Source organism: Lissotriton helveticus, chromosome 2_1 (assembly GCF_964261635.1).
Source record: "Lissotriton helveticus chromosome 2_1, aLisHel1.1, whole genome shotgun sequence".
In the NCBI taxonomy this organism is placed as follows: Eukaryota; Metazoa; Chordata; class Amphibia; order Caudata; family Salamandridae; genus Lissotriton; species Lissotriton helveticus.
In genome coordinates this window covers 1,344,223,938-1,344,249,293 of record NC_136059.1, presented here as the reverse complement: position 1 = coordinate 1,344,249,293, position 25,356 = coordinate 1,344,223,938, and the positions used below count along the sequence as shown (strand labels likewise).

At 43.0% G+C, this 25,356-nt stretch overlaps 1 protein-coding gene across 8 annotated transcripts in view; it reads left to right on the top strand.

Annotated features, from left to right (window-relative positions):
- The window catches only part of PTPN13 (protein tyrosine phosphatase non-receptor type 13), a 1,030,035-nt gene that overhangs the window by 681,676 nt on the left and 323,003 nt on the right, over positions 1 to 25,356 (top strand). For all 8 annotated transcript variants that reach the window (XM_078676288.1, XM_078676281.1, XM_078676285.1 and 5 more), the window contains one exon: positions 24,899 to 25,058. In XM_078676288.1, coding sequence (XP_078532414.1) covers positions 24,899 to 25,058 — 160 coding nt within the window. The remainder of the gene's footprint in view (positions 1 to 24,898; positions 25,059 to 25,356) is intronic.

Sequence of the window (25,356 nt, the reverse complement as noted above, 5' to 3'; positions counted from 1 at the left end):
CTGTTAGTACTGGAGAACAAAGGGAGTTGGATGCGGAGCTATTTAATACTGATAGCATACCGTTAATTTTCCAAGAAAGTCCAATTTTACCAGGGGCTTTGGATGAAGGTGCGGATGGCATTATTGATCTATCCTCAGTAACATCCGATAATCTCATTGATTTAAATACACCCCTCCCCCAGGAGTTAGATCCCCATACTATTAGTAATATTTTACCTCCGCCATTAAAAATACAAACTGAGGTTGTGACATTGCGTGCATCTCAGTCAAATATAAAAATAAATGCAGCAAGTAATAACCAAATTTCCAAAACTGTGATATCCTCACCAGCTAGGAAAAGAAGGAGGAAGGGAGGGAAAGGTAATAAAGGGTTTTTAAACCCATGGTTGCCCCAGCATGCTACAGTAACAGAAGAAACTGTATTACAACAGGTTGGGGATAAAGCTACAGATGAGGTACTCCCTCAACAAGGGGATGTAGATATTAGAAATAAAACTACACTTAGAGAAGAAATGCTGGAGGCTATTGAAAGCCTCCTAAAGGCGTTTGTTCTTCCCCTAGTTGAACGTCTTAAGAGGCTAGATGAAAAACTGGATCGCCTCCTACCAGTTGCTACCATTCCACTGAAGATAACTGAGAATATAGACAAAACTCTAAACCAAGCTGGGAAACCTGAAAATATTCAAACAAGTCATACTCACTCCCCTAAAAAATGTGTACCTGACAATTCTAATAAAGAACGCACTGCTCCAGTGGGTCCAATTATTGGAACAGTCCCAAATATAATTAATAAAACCAAACTGTCTTTGGCCATGACAAAGACGGCCCCAAATAGGACTCCTGCTGCCCAAACTAAATCCCCTAGTAGAAGTAAGCCTAGCCATAAAAATATTGTAAATTTACCACCTGACTCTTTTAATTTTGTCATTATCCTAACGGGCGTTACTCCGGTTTCTGAGGGAGTAATTGAATCAAACATTAGTTTAAAAAACAAAGTGATTCATTGGTTAAGTTTAAATAGGCCATTACCGCCACATTTGAACGGCGACATAGTCTCAGTCAGAAGATGCCACTGGGTGGGTATACGCCCTAAGGACATAGAGGGTGACCTGGTTATAGTTAACTTTCGGGATCATAGGGTAGTATCCTATATAAGTGATTGGTTTGTGAATGTTGGAAATGGGGGGGTGTCAACCCGGAATTTAACATATTTTTATCCACAAAATATGTTACCCCCTTTGAAAGAAGCCCGATCCTGCCCTGGGTGGGATATGCCCTCCCAATTGAAATATGTAAGGAAACAGCCGATCCCTAATAAAAATATTAACTATTTTCCACAGAGAAGTTATCGAGAGGCATACCCTGGGCCAAATGATTATCTTCCTACAAACCCGAGAGAATTTTGGAATGTTCCTCTTTCAAATATGTTCCAACCATTGACCCCTATGAGTCTTAATGACTGACTGTACCCTATTTCATCACCTTTAATATCTGTATGTGATGTTAAGTCCACCTCTTCTCCCCTGGATCATGTCAAATGTAATTTGCGGGTGGTAGGGGGTAGTGTGGAGGATATAAGTACATCTACTGGGACAGAGAAAGATTCGTGCAATGATCAAGGAATAGATGGAGGAGATGAAGATCATCAAAATGAGTTTGTGGGGGGTGAACAAGCACATACTATAACTGTAATAGAACAGGATATGGTTGAGAGGCCTGTGGAGTCTAGAGACTTTTGTTTAATATCTTGGAATATAGCCGGTTTCTCCCGCAGACAGGATGATCCTGTGTGGTTGAATTATGTTGATTCTTTTGACATAGTCTGCCTACAGGAGACATGGTGTACTATGGACCAGACCTTGGATGGGTTCCAAACGTTTAATGTCCCTGCAATATCATCACAATCAGGGAGAGCCAAGGGTGGGTTATTGACAGCAATCTCTGTAAGGCATAAATCAATGTGTGTGAATAAAGTGCTGGAATCGCCTTGGTATCAGATAATGATGATTAAAGATCACTTCCCGTTAGACGTGCTCCTAATCAACTGGTACTATAATATCTTTGACCCCAACGACACCACAGTTATTGATACCCTACAAAAGGAAATAGCAAAACTGAGAAATAGTGTATTTCCTCTAGCAATTATATGGTTAGGTGACTATAACTGTGAGTTGTGTAAGTTCAGTGGATCTAGAGTATGTGGCTTGTTGGACTTAGAAGACCAACCGATGGCCCACTTTAAACACTCTAAACAAGGAGAGTCTCTTAACAGTATTATTCTGAATAATAATTTGTGTTTTTTGGAAATGTCTAATTTCTCGGGTTCTGCTAATATTCCCACCTTTCAATTGCTTCCCTGAGGGATGATGAATATGATGGCTCCAACACTGAATCAATGAAAGTACTTAGTGATTCATTAACAATTAAAGAATTGGAGCCAGCTCTCATGAAGGGAGCGGCGTTAAAAGCTCCTGGGCCGGATGCTATCCCTTTAGATCTGTTTAAACATAATCCTAAGGTCTGGTGCCCATTGCTTCTGAATGTCTTTAAGGCGGTAGTGTTGGGGCGTGTACCGTCTTCATGGTCTGAGGCGGTTGTGGTGCCTATTTTTAAAAAGGGAGATAAGTCGAACCCAGGATGCTATAGGCCAATATCTCTAATAGATGCCTCCTGTAAATTAATGGGTAGAGTGATATTGGCACGCTTGGAAACTTGGGCAGAATCATCAGGGATTATTGTAGAGTCACAGTATGGGTTTAGAAGAGGGAAGGGCACTACTGAGCAGTGCCTGAATTTGGCATTAATTATGGGCAAGTACATGGGTGCCAAGAGAAGTTCTATTTGTTTGGCATTCATGGACTTGTCTAGTGCTTTCGACACTGTATGTAGGGGGAAATTGTGGTCCATGATGGAGGTTATGGGTTTTGAGGAGCCTTTAGTAACTTTGCTCCGTAGGTTACATGCTGCTACAACAGTTAGGATCAGATATGGTCCTGGAGGTGAAAAAACCAGACATATCTATTCTACTGAAGGAGTTCGTCAGGGTTGTATATTAGCTCCCTTTTTATTTTTGGTTTACACAAACGGTTTAGAAAGTTTTTTGATTGAAACTGGTGCTGACTTTCCAAAGATTAATGGCAAAAAGATCCCAATGTTGTCATATGCTGATGATACTGTGCTAATGACCCTTACTCCCAATAGCATGCAGACCTGCCTGAATGCCTTTGATTCATTTATGGGAAATTTAGATCTGGGGGTCAATTTTAGCAAATCCTTCACCATGATGTGTGGTCAAAAGAAGAATGCGAAAATCCGCAACTTCAAGGTGAGGGAGTTTGGCATAGACAAAGTTGATAATTTTAATTATCTGGGTAATCTCTTTAATAAAAAACTGAACTGGGAACCGTTGTTGTTAAACCGGGTTCAGAAGGTTTTACAGCTAAATGAGGCCCTTTTCCGTTTTGCTAGTAAACTGGGACAACGACGTATTGCCGAAATGATATCCCTGTACCAGGCTAAATGTGTTTCTGTTATAACATATGGCGCTGGTGTTTGGGGGTCACAGAATTGCAACAAAATACAGATTGTGGAGAACAAATTTTTAAAACGCCTATTATGCGTTCCTTCGGGTACATCAAATTCTTTTTGTCATAGTGAGCTAGGAATTGAGTTTGTTTGTGATACTATTCACATTGCACCCCTGGTACTATGGTCTAAAGTTTGGCAATCTGATGATCTGAAATTGACGAAAGAAATCCTCACAGATTGTCTTAAACTTGAGCACTTTGATGAAATCCCTTGGCTTCGATATGTGAGAGATACCTTTGATAAAATTGGGTTAGATATTATGTTTAAAAACCGTGATATCTTGAAAAAGGACTCTAAAACTATCATTAAAAGAGCATATAGCCAAAAATTGGGATCCTTGGGTGGCAATGAACAGGTACTACGTGTTCAGGGAAAATTAATGCGACCTTTCTATTTAACATATATTTTGAAAATGCAAGGACGCTTTTATCTAACTAGGTTTCGCCTTGGAACCTTACACTACCTTTTTGCTTTTCCAGAGCAGGGGGGCTGGAAGGTGACCCTACCCTGTTGTCCCTGTAACAACAAAGTGTCACAAAACACTTTACATTTAATTTTATTTTGTACCCTTTACAAAGACCCAAGAAATTCCTTTATTAAACCACTATTAATATCCCTTGGAACGCCTTATTACAAAGAAGGCTATGAATATTTGTTATCATTATCCACGGAAAAGATCTGTAACGCTGTATTAAGCTTTATTAGAGCGGCACTTGCCATCAGAAACCGTTATTGATTTGTATTGTGTAAAATCAGAATTGTGCAAAATGTATTATGATGCTTTTTTTTTTCTTTTATTGAATGTATTATGATTTAATGTTGTTTTATTTCTACTTGTATACTTTTATGATTTCCTTTGAGAAATCGAAATAAAGTTATTTTGAACGGACTCAATCCAACAAAGGCAACCAACTGTTGACGATATGAATTTGATGCTAGAACTGAGAGAGCTTGGGATTGAAAATCAGCCAGAGAGAATCAGTGGCGATGCCATATTGGTGGCTCAAGAGCAAGGCATTGATATAGAGGGAAAAGCACCAACACATTTTAGACCTAACTCTAGGTGTACTCTAATGACAACAAGGGACATTACAGATGTCTACAGTGAATTGGTTACCAAAGAATTTAAAAATGTATGGATGCACATCACCAAAGAGAAAAATAAGAATAAAAATTCACTAAATATACAGAAACAAAAGGCTTACTATGCTTTAACCAAAAAGTTAAATGAGAATGAGAACTGCATAGTGAGAAATGCTGACAAAGGGGTCAGTGTGGTCCTTTGGGACAAACAGAAACATCTAACTGAATCGTATAAACAACTTAATAACAAAATATGTTATACTAAGGTCAAAGAGAAAGATGTGGTCTTAAGTCATCAGAATTACAACACAGAGTTAGAGAGCTGGTTTAACCAAGGCCTCCTAAATCATGATGAGTATGTATTTTAAAAAATTGATCAACTGATAATACCTGTTTTCTATCTGATCCCAAAAATTCATAAAGACACAGTAAATCCCCCAGGACACCCTATTATATCAGCTATTGGTCGCGCATATGAGAACACCTCAAAGTATGTAGATTATTTTTTGTGTAATTTGGTACAAACACTTCCCTCATATATCCAAGATTCTGGAGATTTTTTTAGAAGAATTTATGACCATCCCTGGGAAGGTGACTATTACTTGATTACAATTGATGTGTCCACATTGTACACAAGCATTAGGCACACAGATGGGCTTAAAGTTATTAAGCATTTTTTGGAGCAAGACCAATAAGATTATGGCGCATACAAAAATGATTTTGAGGATGGTGGAAATATGTCTAACAAGTAACTTCTTCCTGTTGAATGAAACCCTTTACCACCAGATCTGTGTTACTGCTATGGGCACCTGCTTTTCCCCCAGCTATGCAAATTTGCATATGGGTTGGTGGGAGGCACAGGTGATCCAGACGCAGTACCAGGCAGAATGGGAAGAGCATATTCTGCATTGGAGTCGATATATCGACGACCTGTTCCTAGTCTGGAGGGCTCAGAGGAGCAAGCAAAAACATTTATTAATAAGATCCAACAAAATGAACTCAATCTAACCTTTATAAGTGAAATAAGTAAACATAGCGTCAACCTTCTTGACTTCACAGTGTATATCCAAGATGGCAGGATATCAACAAAACTATACAGGATACCAACTGCTGGTAATACGTTGCTTCATGCAACCAGTTTCCACCCAGCCAATTTAAAAAGAAGCATACCGTTTGAGGAATGTATAAGAGCCAAACAGAATTACAGTGATGAGGAAACCAAAAGGGAATTTACCAGTCTCAAAAATAGATTCCAGAATAGAGGGTATCCGAACACATGGATAAATGAGGCATTGAGAAAAGTGGAAAAGAGAGGAAATTATTTTTGACAAAACAAAAAACAAGCAAGGGAAAAGATCGAAAGCTTCAGGGAATCAGTGTTGTTTAATAACGAAATACAGTGTCCAACAGGACAGACTAAGAGGTATTTTATGGAACACATCTATTTTATTAGAAATTTTGAAAGGTGACTCATTAGTTGCACATAGACTTCTGCCTACAACCACACGGGCCGGCTGCTACAAACAATGCTTTCAAGGGTGTACAGGAGGCGCTGTAATAAGGCCAACATCCCGGCGTCAAGTAGAGCCAAGGCTAATAAGTCCATGCGGCCTGTACCTTCAGAGAGTCAGAGTAGCCCAAAACAAGAGTCTACCTAGAGGGGAAAACAACAATAGAAAAAAAACCCTACCCCCATAACCCACCCCCATAACAGGAAAACAAAAATGAAAAAGGGGGAATCCTTATCTAAGTGTCAAGAGCTGTAGAAAAACCCTACTCCACAGACCCTCCTGCTACCTGGGGCCAGCGCAGGTCGCTTTAGGAGGTATCAAATGTAGAACTTGCAGAAGTTTGGGGAAAGGAATCTCACGGTGATCCTTCGATAGCAATGCACTAAAAGGAGCCCAGAGTTCAGTATATTTCTCGCCTTTCTGAATTTATATTAGCGAGAGCCGTTCCATTGCCAGGGTCATCCAGAGCCTATGGAGCCATGCCGAGTGATCTGGGACCGTCGCAGTACCTCAGTGTAGTAGGATCACCTGTCGCGCTGCAAGGAGAGGCAATGCCATCTGCCTGCAGCGCAACGACCGCAGAGGGAAGGTAAGGGGGTTTGATAGCTTTAGAAGTGTATAGGTTGGGAAGCGGGGTATCTCGGTGTTGAAAGCAGCATCAGTATCATTTATGACTAATTCCCAGAATGCTCCAGCCTCGGGCAATGCCATAATAGATGCGCTAGGGAGCTTGACATCCCGCAGCCACGCCAGCATTCTTCGGTGTGGTTTTTGTTCCATTGGTGGATCCTAGCAGGGGTGAGATGCCAATAGGTTGCAACTTTAAACGCGGATTCAGTCCCTGACGTATTATATGTTGTGTGGTGTGCTCTATTATGGATGTTATCCCATTCCTTGTCTGTGAGGACCCTACCCAGCTCCGCCTCCCACCTGAGTTGCTGTACACAAAGAAGGGTTAACCCAAACAAGTCACTGGGACCTGGGTATCTGGCATTAAAGAGAAGGGGTCCCAGTAAGGTAGACGTCTAAGCAAAATTAAATAAAACAGTTGAAACGTAAATACATCTATAATGTTTAATTCACATTATAGGGAAAAGAGCAAAGCAATTGCACAAATTACAGTTGTATTGGTGCCCCTGTTGGGTGAGGAGGGAACGTGCAAGTGTGGGGATAGTGTGGAAGGGATAGTGATATTAAAAAACACGTATAATTCAAACAGTAATATCAATTCAATGTCAAACAGACATTAGTAGAACCACAAATCAACAAAAGAGTTCATAGTACACATGCCCCAATGTCCATACTGAGCATAAATTATGGGTTGGAGGAGGCTGTGTTTCAGGGTGAGGAAGTCGACGTTTCGACCCAGGAAGCGCAGGGATGATTTAAAAGTCCTTGCTAGTGGGTCTTCATCAGGACGAGAACAGGGGTGGGGCAGACAACCTGAATTTAAATAAATAAATAAAGTAAGTATATCTAAATTGTAATAGGCTAAATCATTGTGCATAGTAGGATATTCGCATTGTCACAAAACACATACCTGGTTAGGTCAGTGCTCGTCATTGATAATTTAGGAAGAGTTTAATAGTGGATAGTCAATCCTACAAGGACAAAATCAAAATGAGGCCAATCAGGATGGTGGTTGATATATACATGTACCTGAAAGGCTGAGCGAAAAAAGTCAACGACTTACTTGGGAATTAAAGCCCAATATCCCAATGGGGTATGGCGAAGTGATCCAATCGCTGGCAACCGGATGGTGGGGGGGGGGGCACTCAGTATATCTAATCAAAGGGAACAGTAATTAGATCGATATGTCCCGGGTAACAGTATCAATGGAACTGCTCAAAAGCAGTAACCGGTACAACTCACCGACTAGCGTAAATTGTGTGCTCTGTCCCCGCCGTCTCAGGTAAAAAGGAGAAGCCGTCCGACTAAATCAGATCAGATTCCTAATGGGAGGGACAGGAGGAGATGGTGTCAATCCCATGCTTTGTCTGGATTGAAAGTTTACAACAAGTAAAGCGAGCCGATTTTGGGAGCAGGGAGGCTTACCGGTCTGTTGGTACGGCGGTAATGAAGGCGTCTCTCTCGGCTGCCTCGAGGAGAACGCCGGTCTTCCTGTTGTCATCGTTGACATGGCAACGGGGGGAGGTCACGTGTTAGTGGCCATTGAAGAAAGACTGGAGGCGTCACTGGTAGTCATAGTGACGCCTGCGGGAGAAATGATCAATTGAATGGCAAGACTGAATAAAACTGAATAAAACCGCCAGATAAGTCAATAAATCAATTAAAGGAAATTGGAAAACGGGGTCATAAGTCCATAATAAGGGATCAAGTTCATAGTGAGTGGCCAACCGATTATTAACAAGTAGAGGTGAGATCTCTGGGCGCCTAGACACCTAAGGTGTCGTCAAGGATTAAACAATGTATACGTGGTGAGTTTATCCAGTCAGTGTGGTAGTACTGCGAACCTATCACATGATGGTTAAGGCAGTGACTGTGAAAAACATCTCAAGGTGTACATCACAATTAAATAAAATTACATTAGAAACACGATGTTATTCACAGTGGAAAAACGACAAACATGCATGTATCAACGCATTAATTAACTGCAATGTATAGTACCGGTGCAAGGTAATTACTAGGTAAACACACAAAACTTTTGCCAGTGCGTACCTCACACATGATGGTAAAGCAATATCAGTCCCGAGGGGATGATTAATTGCTGTTACGGTTCAGAACATAAAGTCAATGATATTCAGGGTAGTGTTGCAAGTTGAGAGAAGGAGCTATCATGTTCGTTTAAACCTGACTGGATGGAATTAAAAAAGAACATCCATTTTAGTTCCCTGATGTTTAATATAGTTGCAATATTCCCACCCCTGGGGCCTAGAGTGGCTTTTTCAATTACAATCCATTTTAGACTCTCAGGTGGATGTGCAGCTGATCTGAAGTGATCTACTAGCGGGGCACCAGCCACATCGCATCTTATTCTGCTCATGTGTTGTAAGATACGTTGTTTGATCTTCTGTTGGGTTTGGCCAATATAGATCATGTTGCATGGGCACACAATGGCATATATCACCGTAGCGGTGTTACAGTTTGTAAGAGTTTTGAGTTGGATCTTCTTCTGTTTGTATTGAAACTCCTTGGTTTGCGTCGTGCTATCGCAGGCTTTGCAGTGGCCGCATTTAAAGTGTCCTGTCACTGGTTGAAGATTCCAGAGTGTTCTTACGGTGGGTTCCGGCTTGGTGGGTAGGAGGGAACGTATCACATAGTCTCTAACACTTTTGGATTTTTTGAACGCATGGAGAGGGTTAGTGGGTTGGCCAATATCATCTGCGACCAGTTGCCAATGATGATTCACAATCTTCTTGATTTGGTTGCTTTTCGTGGTAAACGTGGTGACGCATACAATGCGGTCCAACGGGCTCGTAATAGAGTCTTTGCCTTTCAGAAGTTCTTCTCTTGGGTAGAACCAGGCTCTCTTGCGAGCCTTGGTCACCAGTCGTTTGGGGTAACCACGTATTCTCAGGCGGTCAGATAGTTCTTCTGATTGTTGGAAATAGTGTTCTTTGGTTGAACAGTTCCTGCGGATGCGCAGGAACTGTCCAAAGGGCAAATTATCCCGCAGTGCGCGGGGGTGATGGCTGCTGTATTGAAGTAAGGAGTTCCTCTCAGATGGTTTACGATTAAGAGTTGTTTGAAGTAGACCCTGTTGGTGGTAGATGGTAATATCAAGAAAGTCAATATTTAGATTGTCAGATTTAACAGTGAATTGTAAATGGGGTGATTGTTGGTTGAGCCAGGCGTGAAACTCAGTGAATGTGGTCAGGTCGCCGGTCCAGATTATTAGGATGTCGTCTATATACCGAACCCACACGTTCAGATGGTCTAGAAACGGGTTGAGAATATTGAGTACGTTAGTATCTTCAAAGGCAGACATATACAGGATGGCTACGTCCGGGGCGAAGGGAGCCCCCATCGCCACGCCTTTGATTTGTAAGAAGAATTCATTCTTGAATGTGAAAAAGTTCATAGTCATCGCAATGCGCAATAATGCTATGATAAATTCGGTGGGAACTTGCGTGGGCATCGGGCGTGAGTCTAAATATCTAGTAATGAAGCAATAGCAGTCATTACTAGATATTTAGACTCACGCCCGATGCCCACGCAAGTTCCCACTGAATTTATCATAGCATTATTGCGCATTGCGATGACTATGAACTTTTTCACATTCAAGAATGAATTCTTCTTACAAATCAAAGGCGTGGCGATGGGGGCTCCCTTCGCCCCGGACGTAGCCATCCTGTATATGTCTGCCTTTGAAGATACTAACGTACTCAATATTCTCAACCCGTTTCTAGACCATCTGAACGTGTGGGTTCGGTATATAGACGACATCCTAATAATCTGGACCGGCGACCTGACCACATTCACTGAGTTTCACGCCTGGCTCAACCAACAATCACCCCATTTACAATTCACTGTTAAATCTGACAATCTAAATATTGACTTTCTTGATATTACCATCTACCACCAACAGGGTCTACTTCAAACAACTCTTTATCGTAAACCATCCGAGAGGAACTCCTTACTTCAATACAGCAGCCATCACCCCCGCGCACTGCGGGATAATTTGCCCTTTGGACAGTTCCTGCGCATCCGCAGGAACTGTTCAACCAAAGAACACTATTTCCAACAATCAGAAGAACTATCTGACCGCCTGAGAATACGTGGTTACCCCAAACGACTGGTGACCAAGGCTCGCAAGAGAGCCTGGTTCTACCCAAGAGAAGAACTTCTGAAAGGCAAAGACTCTATTACGAGCCCGTTGGACCGCATTGTATGCGTCACCACGTTTACCACGAAAAGCAACCAAATCAAGAAGATTGTGAATCATCATTGGCAACTGGTCGCAGATGATATTGGCCAACCCACTAACCCTCTCCATGCGTTCAAAAAATCCAAAAGTGTTAGAGACTATGTGATACGTTCCCTCCTACCCACCAAGCCGGAACCCACCGTAAGAACACTCTGGAATCTTCAACCAGTGACAGGACACTTTAAATGCGGCCACTGCAAAGCCTGCGATAGCACGACACAAACCAAGGAGTTTCAATACAAACAGAAGAAGATCCAACTCAAAACTCTTACAAACTGTAACACCGCTACGGTGATATATGCCATTGTGTGCCCATGCAACATGATCTATATTGGCCAAACCCAACAGAAGATCAAACAACGTATCTTACAACACATGAGCAGAATAAGATGCGATGTGGCTGGTGCCCCGCTAGTAGATCACTTCAGATCAGCTGCACATCCACCTGAGAGTCTAAAATGGATTGTAATTGAAAAAGCCACTCTAGGCCCCAGGGGTGGGAATATTGCAACTATATTAAACATCAGGGAACTAAAATGGATGTTCTTTTTTAATTCCATCCAGTCAGGTTTAAACGAACATGATAGCTCCTTCTCTCAACTTGCAACACTACCCTGAATATCATTGACTTTATGTTCTGAACCGTAACAGCAATTAATCATCCCCTCGGGACTGATATTGCTTTACCATCATGTGTGAGGTACGCACTGGCAAAAGTTTTGTGTGTTTACCTAGTAATTACCTTGCACCGGTACTATACATTGCAGTTAATTAATGCGTTGATACATGCATGTTTGTCGTTTTTCCACTGTGAATAACATCGTGTTTCTAATGTAATTTTATTTAATTGTGATGTACACCTTGAGATGTTTTTCACAGTCACTGCCTTAACCATCATATGATAGGTTCGCAGTACTACCACACTGACTGGATAAACTCACCACGTATACATTGTTTAATCCTTGACGACACCTTAGGTGTCTAGGCGCCCAGAGATCTCACCTCTACTTGTTAATAATCGGTTGGCCACTCACTATGAACTTGATCCCTTATTATGGACTTATGACCCCGTTTTCCAATTTCCTTTAATTGATTTATTGACTTATCTGGCGGTTTTATTCAGTTTTATTCAGTCTTGCCATTCAATTGATCATTTCTCCCGCAGGCGTCACTATGACTACCAGTGACGCCTCCAGTCTTTCTTCAATGGCCACTAACACGTGACCTCCCCCCGTTGCCATGTCAACGATGACAACAGGAAGACCGGCGTTCTCCTCGAGGCAGCCGAGAGAGACGCCTTCATTACCGCCGTACCAACAGACCGGTAAGCCTCCCTGCTCCCAAAATCGGCTCGCTTTACTTGTTGTAAACTTTCAATCCAGACAAAGCATGGGATTGACACCATCTCCTCCTGTCCCTCCCATTAGGAATCTGATCTGATTTAGTCGGACGGCTTCTCCTTTTTACCTGAGACGGCGGGGACAGAGCACACAATTTACGCTAGTCGGTGAGTTGTACCGGTTACTGCTTTTGAGCAGTTCCATTGATACTGTTACCCGGGACATATCGATCTAATTACTGTTCCCTTTGATTAGATATACTGAGTGGCCCCCCCCCCCACCATCCGGTTGCCAGCGATTGGATCACTTCGCCATACCCCATTGGGATATTGGGCTTTAATTCCCAAGTAAGTCGTTGACTTTTTTCGCTCAGCCTTTCAGGTACATGTATATATCAACCACCATCCTGATTGGCCTCATTTTGATTTTGTCCTTGTAGGATTGACTATCCACTATTAAACTCTTCCTAAATTATCAATGACGAGCACTGACCTAACCAGGTATGTGTTTTGTGACAATGCGAATATCCTACTATGCACAATGATTTAGCCTATTACAATTTAGATATACTTACTTTATTTATTTATTTAAATTCAGGTTGTCTGCCCCACCCCTGTTCTCGTCCTGATGAAGACCCACTAGCAAGGACTTTTAAATCATCCCTGCGCTTCCTGGGTCGAAACGTCGACTTCCTCACCCTGAAACACAGCCTCCTCCAACCCATAATTTATGCTCAGTATGGACATTGGGGCATGTGTACTATGAACTCTTTTGTTGATTTGTGGTTCTACTAATGTCTGTTTGACATTGAATTGATATTACTGTTTGAATTATACGTGTTTTTTAATATCACTATCCCTTCCACACTATCCCCACACTTGCACGTTCCCTCCTCACCCAACAGGGGCACCAATACAACTGTAATTTGTGCAATTGCTTTGCTCTTTTCCCTATAATGTGAATTAAACATTATAGATGTATTTACGTTTCAACTGTTTTATTTAATTTTGCTTAGACGTCTACCTTACTGGGACCCCTTCTCTTTAATCCCACCTGAGTTGTCCACGAGTGCGAGTCCCTTTCTGGCTTTAAGTACGGAGCACATATAATTCGGTTATGAGGGGTTTGTCGTCCCTTTCTTCGCTACCCATTGTTCAAAAGGGGTAAGTTTACGCGAAGCCTGTGGAAGGTAGGCCCGAGAAGTGGTCCAATGTCACAGTTGTAAATAATAATATTCATCTGAGCGGGGAGGTCAAGATCAAGGCGCACGTGACTAAATGGAATGATGCCCTTGAGATCAAAAAGATGGCCCAGGCGCTTGCAGCCCTCTTCTCTCCATCTCTGGGTGACAGCGGACTTGACACCCGGAGGGAAGTCCAGGTTATCTACTAGGGGCGTCATCGGGGAGGGGAATGTAGTGAGGCCTTTTGCGAGGGCTACCTTGTACCAAACTTTCATGGTGGCTGCCGTAACCGGAGAAGAATAAGGGCCCCAAAAGCAGAGGTGGCGGGGAAGCCAGATTTCTCGCCAGATATTCACACCCGCTCCTCCTTGGTTCATGAAGGTCCAGTGCTTCTCCGATAGCAGGTGATTCCATTCCAGCACATATTGCAGATGTGCAGCCTGCAAGTATAAAGTATATATGAATGAGAGGTAGCCTCACCCCTCCGTCGTCTCTGGAGCGCGATAGTTGTGCCACGGAGAGACGCGCCTTCTTATTACCCCAAATGAAGTTATTCAAAGCCAGCTGCAATGAGCACATGGTGCCAGGCAGCGGAGTAATGGGAGGGTCTGGAACAGATACAAAATGCGTGGCAATATCGTCATATTAACCGCCACAATGCGCCTGAACCACGATTGCGAGTGTTTAGCCCACCCGTCCAGGGCTCTTCACGTCTGTGCCACCAGAGCCGTATAATTCACTTCCAGCGGTAATTGCAAACACAACAGTGATGGACAGAATGTGGATCAATGTCACACATTCACCCCAGTCCAAAGATCTGGGCCCAAATCCATCGTTTTTCCACTCCACACCACCCTGGGTTAGACAATGGCGATATGCAAATCAGCGCTGACCCTGTGCCCCATGGGAACAGTCCAGTCCGAACTACAAAAGCCATGTCCTTCCCAGAACGGAAACAAGCATCCGAGGACCGGCCCGGTTTCGAGGTAACACCTCTCATCAGCCCGGCTAGCTTGATTCCAGTGGTGTGGAGTGCCTGGGACTCACGTCTGAGCATCCCCAGTACACTTAGAGCGGTAATTGCAAACATAACAGTGATGGACAGAATGTGGATCAATGTCACACATTCACCCCAGTCCAAAGATCTGGGCCCAAATCCATCGTTTTTCCACTCCACACCACCCTGGGTTAGACAATGGCGATATGCAAATCAGCGCTGACCCTGTGCCCCATGGGAACAGTCCAGTCCGAACTACAAAAGCCATGTCCTTCCCAGAACGGAAACAAGCATCCGAGGACCGGCCCGGTTTCGAGGTAACACCTCTCATCAGCCCGGCTAGCTTGATTCCAGTGGTGTGGAGTGCCTGGGACTCACGTCTGAGCATCCCCAGTACACTTAGAGCGGTAATTGCAAACACAACAGTGATGGACAGAATGTGGATCAATGTCACACATTCACCCCAGTCCAAAGATCTGGGCCCAAATCCATTGTTTTTCCACTCCACACCACCCTGGGTTAGACAATGGCGATATGCAAATCAGCGCTGACCCTGTGCCCCATGGGAACAGTCCAGTCCGAACTACAAAAGCCATGTCCTTCCCAGAACGGAAACAAGCATCCGAGGACCGGCCCGGTTTCGAGGTAACACCTCTCATCAGCCCGGCTAGCTTGATTCCAGTGGTGTGGAGTGCCTGGGACTCACGTCTGAGCATCCCCAGTACACTTAGAGCGGTAATTGCAAACACAACAGTGATGGACAGAATGTGGATCAATGTCACACATTCACCCCAGTCCAAAGATCTGGGCCCAAATTCATCGTTTTTCCACTCCACACCACACCACCCTGGGTTAGACAATGGCGATATGCAAATCAGCGCTGACCCTGTGCCCCATGGGAACAGTCCAGTCCGAACTACAAAAGCCATGTCCTTCCCAGAACGGAAACAAGCATCCGAGGACCGGCCCGGTTTCGAGGTAACACCTCTCATCAGCCCGGCTAGCTTGATTCCAGTGGTGTGGAGTGCCTGGGACTCACGTCTGAGCATCCCCAGTACACTTAGAGCGGTAATTGCAAACACAACAGTGATGGACAGAATGTGGATCAATGTCACACATTCACCCCAGTCCAAAGATCTGGGCCCAAATCCATTGTTTTTCCACTCCACACCACCCTGGATTAGACAATGGCGATATGCAAATCAGCGCTGACCCTGTGCCCCATGGGAACAGTCCAGTCCGAACTACAAAAGCCATGTCCTTCCCAGAACGGAAACAAGCATCCGAGGACCGGCCCGGTTTCGAGGTAACACCTCTCATCAGCCCGGCTAGCTTGATTCCAGTGGTGTGGAGTGCCTGGGACTCACGTCTGAGCATCCCCAGTACACTTAGAGCGGTAATTGCAAACACAACAGTGATGGACAGAATGTGGATCAATGTCACACATTCAGCATGCGTGGGAGCGAGGGGATCAGAAGGATGCCCAGGTAGGGAACAGGGTCGCGGGACCAGTGCAACGGGAGAGACCATTGGAGGGCCTCAACCTGTAGTTGTGGTAGGGATAAGTTAAGGACCTGAGACTTGTTAAAGTTCACTTTAAAGCCCGATATCCGGCCAAAAACCTTGAGTACGTCTACCAGCGCGGGAAGGGAAGTAAGTGGCTGCGCAAGGGAGAGGAATATATCATCGGCATATAGGCTGACCTTGTGGTAGTCATCGCCGAATTTGAGGCCCTGAATGCCCGGATGGTCCCGGATTTTCTGTGCAAGGGGTGCCATGTAAAGGGCAAATAAAAGGGGCGAATGGGGGCACCCTTGTCTAGTGCCTGAGCAATCTCAAAAAGAGATGAGGAGACCCCTTTGACCCTAACAAACGCCCGAGGGGCCTGGTATATGCACTGTACCCAAATGAGAAAACGGCGACCGAACCCGAAACTTTGGAGGACGTCAAACAGGTATGGCCAGTACACTCTTTTGAACGCCTTCCCCGCGTCGACCGAAAAAAGCACTGCGCCCACCTGAGAGCGGTGAACACTATCAATGAGGTATAGGAGGCGCTTGGTGTTATTGCTTCCCTGCTGAGTGGGGATAAATTCTGCATGGTCAGGATTGATGAGACCAGCAATGAGAGGATTCAGCCGTGCCGTAAGGATGTCCGTGAACAGTTTTGCGTTGATGTTAAGTAGTGAAATTGGGCGGTAGAAACCGCAATGGCTTGGGTCCTTATTAGGCTTAAGGAGAACAGAGTTCGCTGCCTCTCTCATCGAGTCCGTCATCGCCCCACCATCTTGGAAGGAGTTGAATAGAAGAGTGAGGAGGGGGGCCAGTTTGTGACAAAACGTTTTGTAGAAGAGGGCTGGGTAGACGTCGGGGCCAGCAGGCCGCGTCCTGGGCCAGGCCCGCCGTTCCAAGATGCAGGAGTCGCCCAGCTCCCGGGACCTCCAACCAGCAAGGCGGGCAACAGCTGATGCGAGGCGGATGCTCCGGACACTCAGGGGCCGTGTTGCAGCACCAGGAGCGCGGGTCCTTCGGCGCTAATCTCGCAGCCTCTGTCTCAGCCGCAAAAGCCCCAGCGCGTTCCTCGGCAGATTCTGGCAGGAACGCTTAGGCGATCTGGATTCTGTCTCGTCGAAGCGCCAGGGGGATCAGTAGTCGGTGCCCTTCGATTTCCGGTGAGGCACAGTCCAGGGAATGGGGCAAATACAAAGCTGGTAGTTCGGCGGGCCGGAGGAGCAAAGTTTTGCATCCTACCGTGCCGCCATCTTGGCCACGCCCCCTAAGAGGTTTTTTAAACAAACATTGGCACGTAATCAAGAATGATCCAATACTGGGTAATGTAATGCCACATAAGCAGCATATGACCTTTAGACGTGCAAAATCATTCAAACAGATTTTGGTAAGAAACACCTTGAAACAACAGCAACCTAAGGAAACCTGGTTAAGCAGAAAACAAGGGTTTGTGAAATGTCCCAAACGTAAGGCATGTTTTTATGGAATCAATACTACCCAATATAGACCAGGGTTGTCAAGAGTAATGAAAAACATCAAAGGTAAATGTTCATATAAAATGGAATTTGCGGTCTACGTGCTTCAGTGCCCGTGTGGCCTGAGGTACGGGGGCAGCACAATTCTAGAAGTCCATAAAAGAATCTCACAACATTTAAGGGCAATCAAAAATGGTGATTGCACGTATCCAGTTACGTGCCATTTTGAGAAATTTCACAACAAAGACAGTAAAGGTCCCACATAATATGTGATAGATGCAGTGGCAGCAGATAAACGGGGCGGAAATAGGGAAAAGAAACTTAGAAAGCTTGAGTCCCTTTATATAATAGAAATTAATTTCAAATACCCAGATGGTTTGAACGCAGAAGAAGATTTGTACACATTTATAGATATCGGAACAGTACATTTTGCGATTTTGTAATTTTTTACTATAATTTGTAGAATGAAATGACGATGAGGTTTTTAAATTTCATGGAGGTTTTTGCTGGGAAAAGGGGGTATTCACAAACAGACCATTAATGATGAAAATCGAATCTCCATATAGCCCCCAGGGGCAAGATGTGTATATAATTCTCTTTGTATTATATTATATGTCCTTCATAATATCCCTCATGGGCTCAAAATCAATTAATAATTTTCAATTTTTGCAGTGTTATTGCCCACTGAGGCTTGAGAGTTTGGGAAATTTAAATAGATTAAGTTCTCATGTAACTGCTATGGGCACTAAATGCTGTAGCCTCAATTATTAGATTTTTAAACACTGTATATTTTGTAAATTGTGTAGGGTTTTAATAACTTATGAAACTACAATGCATATTAAAATGTATTTTACGAAGGGAACGCAAACTATTGCAGCACGCAATGGAACTGCATTGTAGAGAAAAAAAAAACAAAAAACTACAGGTCTGTTGTCACTCTTCATTGTTGTGTAGTTTACACGTGACATGCAGTATTTGTAAGCAATATGTTTAAAAAAATGGCCGCTTGCATAGCTTCATTGTCGGTGAGCAAGGAGCATAACGCTCTGAAACGCGTTCGACTGAGGCTGAATAAAGAGATTTTTTGGCACCACACCACACACGACTTAGTCATTCCTGGATTGAAGGATTTGTGTTTGAATATATATGTATATATATATATATATATATATATATATATATATATAATTATATACACACACACACACACATAGGCGATCTTATTCTCATGCGTTGACTGGGCTGAAGCGCTATTCTTGCAATGAATAAAACTTCAATAAAGTGAATTGAAACTTACGTGCAAGACTCCTGATGAATATGATTGGATATTTAATCCTCAACATTTAATGATAGAATCATTCTTTCTTATGTGTTATATTGCTGTAGAATAGAGCAAAATTGATTATATAATTATATGCTCCTTGTCATTTGTGCTTATCTTGAATTTGCTGTGACCACATAGCAGTGGGGCAGTGAGTCATGATTGGTAGAGCATTGGCAAAATACATCATAACACTATTATACACTGGTGCGACATTCAATGACCCACACTGCTAGTGCTTCTCAAATATATATATATATCACCTGGCATCTAATGGCGGAATACATCGATGTCGAGAGATCTTTCTCCCCCGAAGAAGGCCGAGTTACTGTGCCGAAATGCATTGGGAATAACCAGGTGAAATCCCGCTTTGAATAAATACTAAAATGAAACCGTGGCCTTGTGCGACTCAATTCTTTCCCAGCTGGGGAAGGTGTTTACGATATATATCTATATATATATATATATATATCTATATCAACTGCAACAGTCTTCAAAAATAATACTGAATGAAGATAAATACAGAGCTGATACTCAATTTCAAAAAGCGTTTTTGATTGCTGTGTGTGGATTAAACATAAGCTTTTTTAAATTGAGTATCGGCTCGGTACTTATCTTCATTCCGTATTAGTTTTGAAGCTAGTTGCAGTTGTGTTGGGATAATTGAGGTTCACTACATCGCCGGATACTCCTCATGATTACGCGACTTTCTTGCTGGATATATATGTATATATATACATATATATCTCCAGCAAGAAAGTCGCATATTGTGGTATTTCTTGTGCAGGAGTGAAAACGATTCCTGGAATCGTTTTCACTCCTGCACAAGAAATACTGCAGTGCCGCGGCTCCAGTGAATCAGCGTGTTTATTTTCACAAAGCTGACAACAAAACTTCCCAACGCGTTTCAGGGCCTATGCTCCTTGGTCACAGGTTAGGTTTGACTTTTTTTCCTTATCTTTTAAACTTTTAAAAAGGCACCACAAGTGTTGTTATGCATTTAATAAACATAAAAGACAGATCAATGTCTGTTTTTGCATTTTTAAGTAAAGTTGCAATTGAGCCAGTTCAATTCACGCTGTTTGTACATCATAAATTCAAAACCACATTACTCCATTTCATTGAAATGATTTAATGTGGTGTTGCGTGCCCACATTAACCTAATTCAATGGCATAATACCTATGTTATACACTTATTCCTACCCAAGTGGGACAAATACTACAAAAGAGAAACAAAACTCTTTGATCATCTATCATAGATGGTTGTAGTGCCTGCACAAAGCCCGTGGGTATTGTTCCAGACAACGCGATTCACATCACTTAATGGGAATTGTCAGATGATATAAGCAATCAACATTGCAAAGAATGATATCCATATACCACATGTGGAGTGGTGTGGCTCACTGGTTAGAGACGGCAGACCCGGAACCAGAGAACTGCCCGGGACCAGGGTTCAATTCCCGACGCGGCAGGGTCGTGGACCAGGGTCAGCGTACTCGATAATTCTCGCCTCGGTGCCTACTCTAACCATGGATCACACTCGGCAACTCTGGGCATTAAGCTTGCCTCATCTCTACAACGGCCCCCCACAGACACCGGGGATGCCTGGTTTCACCTTGGAGATACCCAGAAGGGACCATCTCACAGGGAAAGCCAGGACGGGTTCCCCAGCGGTCTTCAGCGCCAGGACGCTTACGGGCAGCAGTGCGCTTTACAAGTCCCACACATTTACATTTACATTGTAGTCTACATCCTGATCATAATACACCACATTCATCAGTTGAGCCCTAGTGGGCAATTATATCCATTTCAAATCAAAATATATTTCCAAACAGTAAATTCCTACAACAGTAGCTCGAGATATTAGCTCTTCTGCATTGAACGTGTCTTTTATCTGCAAATAAAACAGAGATCAATGGTTAAATAATATAACACAAAACTTGTTACATTTAGTTCTAAATAAACCTACTATAAAACAGTAAAAAGTGGAAAAATTCAGGGAGGCTATAATCTAAAGATGTCTATTGACTGACCTAGATGTACGGCCAGTTCTTCATCAAGTTTTAAACCTGTAGGGTGAAGTGTATGGTATTTGAACATTCTGGATTCTAGTCTCCTTAATTCTAAGGTTCTATTGTTGTTTTTGATCTTTAAGAGACACTCTAAGTACTAGCTTAGTCAACAGCGACAGAGATAGAAATGATATAAAAGGATTTCTGATAGATACATCTGCCGTGTGGATTCCTCACCTTGTGAATATCCCCTTGCGTCAGCAACATCCGGAAATTCTTTTCGTAGCCTCGCGCCAATGTGGACTTGGACGTCATAGAGACACGGCATCGCACGCGACTCCGTTGACGTCACCGACGCCTATAATAGGCCCACGCCGGCGTGATGACATCAGTTCCGCCCTTTTTTCCGCGTCGTCAACGCTAACGGGTTCGGGAATCTCAGTAGCCAACTGGTACTTTGTTACCTTTTTGTTACCGCTTTCTGCTTCTTTGTACCTGTCTCTTCACGATGTCGACAAAGAAGACCGGCTTCAAGCAATGCAGGGAGTGCGGGAAAATTATGTCCATAACTGACCCGCAAGAGGACTGCATTTGGTGTTTGAGCTCGGATCACGATGTGGATGAATGTTTATCTTGTCGGAAGATGAACCCGAAGGCCCTGAGGGAAAGAGAAACCAAACTCCTGGTAGCAAAGCTGAAGGCTGGGAAAGGAAAATCTTCGAGGTCTCGTTCTCGAAGGGCGAGGTCGAGGTCGAAGTCAAGATCCGGATCTCGAGAGGAGTCGTCTTCGAGGTCCGCTTCAGACCATGCTTCGAAGTCAAAGAGGAAGCATAAGAAGAAGAAGCATGAGTCCCGATGTCGTTCCGGTAAGGAGTCAGGCTCGAGGTCGAGGTCACCGAAGAAGGTACGTTCTAAGGTGGTTACGCTGGTTCTTGTTCTTGTTCTTTACACCTGTAACTATTGCAAAAGTACAGTGAAAGTTGCAAATCTCACTTGTAATACGGAGTACGTGGTGTACGCTCTCAAGTGCCCCTTTGATACATTTTATGAAGGGAGCACTATATAAAAATCCAAAAAGCGAGTACTTGAGCACAAGCGAGCGATAAAAAAACGATGACAAGTAATATCCAATCGCTCAACACTTTAATGCCATTCACAATCAAAACTGCAATCTGTTAAAATTTCTATGTCCTTGACAAAATCCCAACACGAGAAAGAGGCGGTATTAGAACCTTACTATAGAAAGAGCTGCCTAAACCATGTGGGTATAGCTATAATCATAGAATCCAATCCAAGCACGTTTTAGGATTTCACAGTATCTCACATCATATGCAAACAAGGTTAAGGCTAATAAGTCAACATTTGAATCCTTGACTATTATTTAGATGTGATCTTCCTCAGGACAGAGAAAGTACTAACCTAAAAGAAGACATCAGAACTGCCAATGTCTACTCATAAATAGTGTAAATAACATAGTCAGTAGATGAGGTGCTTCATAACACAGCTCACCTGAACAAAGACATACATCAAATGAAATAAAGGCCTTTGACTAGGATCCCAAATAGCCTCGAAAAAAAAATAATAATAGTAAAGATGTATTTGAAAGGGAGGAGAATTTGAAAGAGAGATGCAGAGAAGAGGGTCAGAGTCCAGGCAAAAATTCATTAGCTGGAAAGAGCCTATCCGAATGGGCTCAACAGACTGACTCAGAGTGCCAACATGCTCAAATTTTGTGGAATTCCAAAACATTTTCCTGCATGAATCAAGCAAGATCAAAACACTGTAAATAATTTCAAACGCGATGGCTGCCACACACTCAACCCCGCAAGTGCCAAACTTGATGGTATGCTCTGACCAATCTCCAACTTCAACAGAGAGAAACAACACTCCTCCTGAGTGAAATAATAGCATTCTGTTGGGACGACATGGCGGTCTTAGAAGTTGCTCAAGATGTGTGGAGTGCATCGGAGTGTTCAAAAGCATCTCTGTACAAGTGCTAAACATCTAACAAAGTACCACAACGTGTACAAAAAGTGATTATTAATGAGAGCAAAATGCTCAAATGAGTTCAAGAAGTATTTTCTACGCGTGCCAACCCTCTTTCAAAATTCCACCAATTTCACAACGATAATGGCCATCATAGATTGAAACCTCTCAGGATCCCATACTTGAAGCCGAGCAAGGACCCATATTCCTTATACCAACCCTAAGTGAGTCAGTGTTAACCAGATTTGTACTCTGTGTACAAGAAAAATAAACATACCGGTCTTGGAGGCAAAACTATTCCAAAGAATCACTTACAAGCAGCAAAATTGTTCCAAAGAATTGCATACACAATAAATACTGCACAAAGCTTTCTGTGAAAACATTGACATGCATATCTAATAATAAAAGGAATACGACCACTCGAGAGACGTAGCTGGGAGTGGCAAAAAAATGGGGGAAGAACAAAATAGTAAACATGCCCCTGAGCGGGTCAGTTAAAAACTCCCAAACTGCGCGTAGTCACCAACTGCTATATAGTCGCGAAGCAGCCCATCGCAAGCTCATAGTTATATAAAAATAAAAAGAGGACTGACGATGAACTATTAAGAGTTAGCCACTGCACAAGTATTATATAACCTTTTAAGTGTTTCCTGCTGGAACTTTGTTTTGTATATATGGAAAACAGGAGCACCAGGCATGGTCTACGCCATTTGCATTTTGATGAATTGCTAGAGGAAAGCACCCTTCTTAGTGGATATAGAGCATGCTTTTGACACTGTAAGCTGACTTTTTCTCCTAGCCGTCCTTCGTAAAATGCATTTAGCCCTCCATTCCGCCATTGGGTTGAAACCCTTTGCACTAGTCTGTGGGCCCAGGTTTAGGTCAAAGCAGTATTGTCTCCCGCCTTCCCCATAGAGAGAGGCATGCATCAGGGATGCCCACTTTCTCCATTTTTTTTCACCCTCAAGATGGAGCCACTTGCAGAGCTAATAGGAGTGGATGCCCGCTTTCAGGGTTTTAGGTGGGGAGGGTGTGGAATACGATGATAAAATCTTTTTTTATGCAAACAACATGATTCTCTATGCACAACAACTGAACAGGAGAAGTGCTGCTAGACAACATGGCTAAAAGACATTCACATTTACAAAGTCAATAGCTCAGGCATTGCAGAGACCTACTGGCTTTGCCAATTCTTGTTTTTGTGTTGGTGCACTGACAACACCAGTGCAATGCTGTGCCCTCTACATACAAGCATACCGTAAGTTTGGAAACATGGGCCTCATTCAAGAGCTTATCTGTGTCTGTCAGTAAACAGATATAACAATCAAGTAGTTAGTCACTTCAAACTCATCCATACCCATAAGAATAGGTATTGGATCGAAATGTGGCAACACTTCTTTCCATTCCTATGGAATGCAAAATGTTAGCCTTACAGCTAGGCCAGGTTTTTGACTGACTGGTATTTATTTGTATTGTAAATTGATTTCCAAGTTGCAGTATGCATCACGAAAAACATACATAAAAGTCTACCCTCCCGCACATTTCTCTCTATTCTGATTGCTTTCTTCTCCCCATGCAAATGCCAATCATTTATTAAAGCTTATGATGGGGCAGAGTAAAAATATGAAGTAGATTATCCTCCCAATCCAAGTAGTGAGAGCAGATACCATCACACTCCATTTGTAAGTCAGAAAATGCCAGGCGGGCTCTTCTCATTAGAAGGGAAAATTAATGTAGACATTGTTTAATGATGCCTGCAATTGAAGCACGAGGCATGGTTATGTCCATCCATGACGTGTGGGCCATGTAGTTGAAAATTCTGTAATCAGCTGATAATATCATGAGCAGAATAACATACCTGTCAGAAAACAAATATTTTCGACCACATTTGCATGGTTACACCAAGAACGGCTGTCTCTTTCTGGATGCTCTAAAATGTTAAACTATTATTTGATCAATGTGTGTGTGCAATAAATGAAGTCTTCTAACATGTTGCTTTTCTACAGGTGGTAAAACTGTTGCTGGAAAAGGGACAGTTACCTGTTGGCAGAGTCCATGCTCCTGTGACTCCAAAGTGCACCCCTCCAATCCAGCCCTTACAGAGTGGTCTACAAGATAAGCTTACAAAGACAACACGTTCCAAAGAATACTGTTTTGCCCCAGACGGTTAGATATCTAATTGTGGAACATTTTAAATGTGTCAAAATTTTTTTATAACGCTCAAGCATAATGCAGCCAATATTTGTAAAAAGGCGCCTCCTCTTTTTTAATAGATTCATATTTATTGATAGTTATAATTTGTTGCATCACTCTGTTAAATATTCACTTGCTGTCCGTATTCAACCATCTAATGTTGGTTTTATGAGATTGCAGCAGTTTTCCCCCGTTCCATTTTGTGTGTCAAACATTGGGATACACTCCATATGATGTTCCCTTTAAATTCACAATGCAGCAGACTCCATTT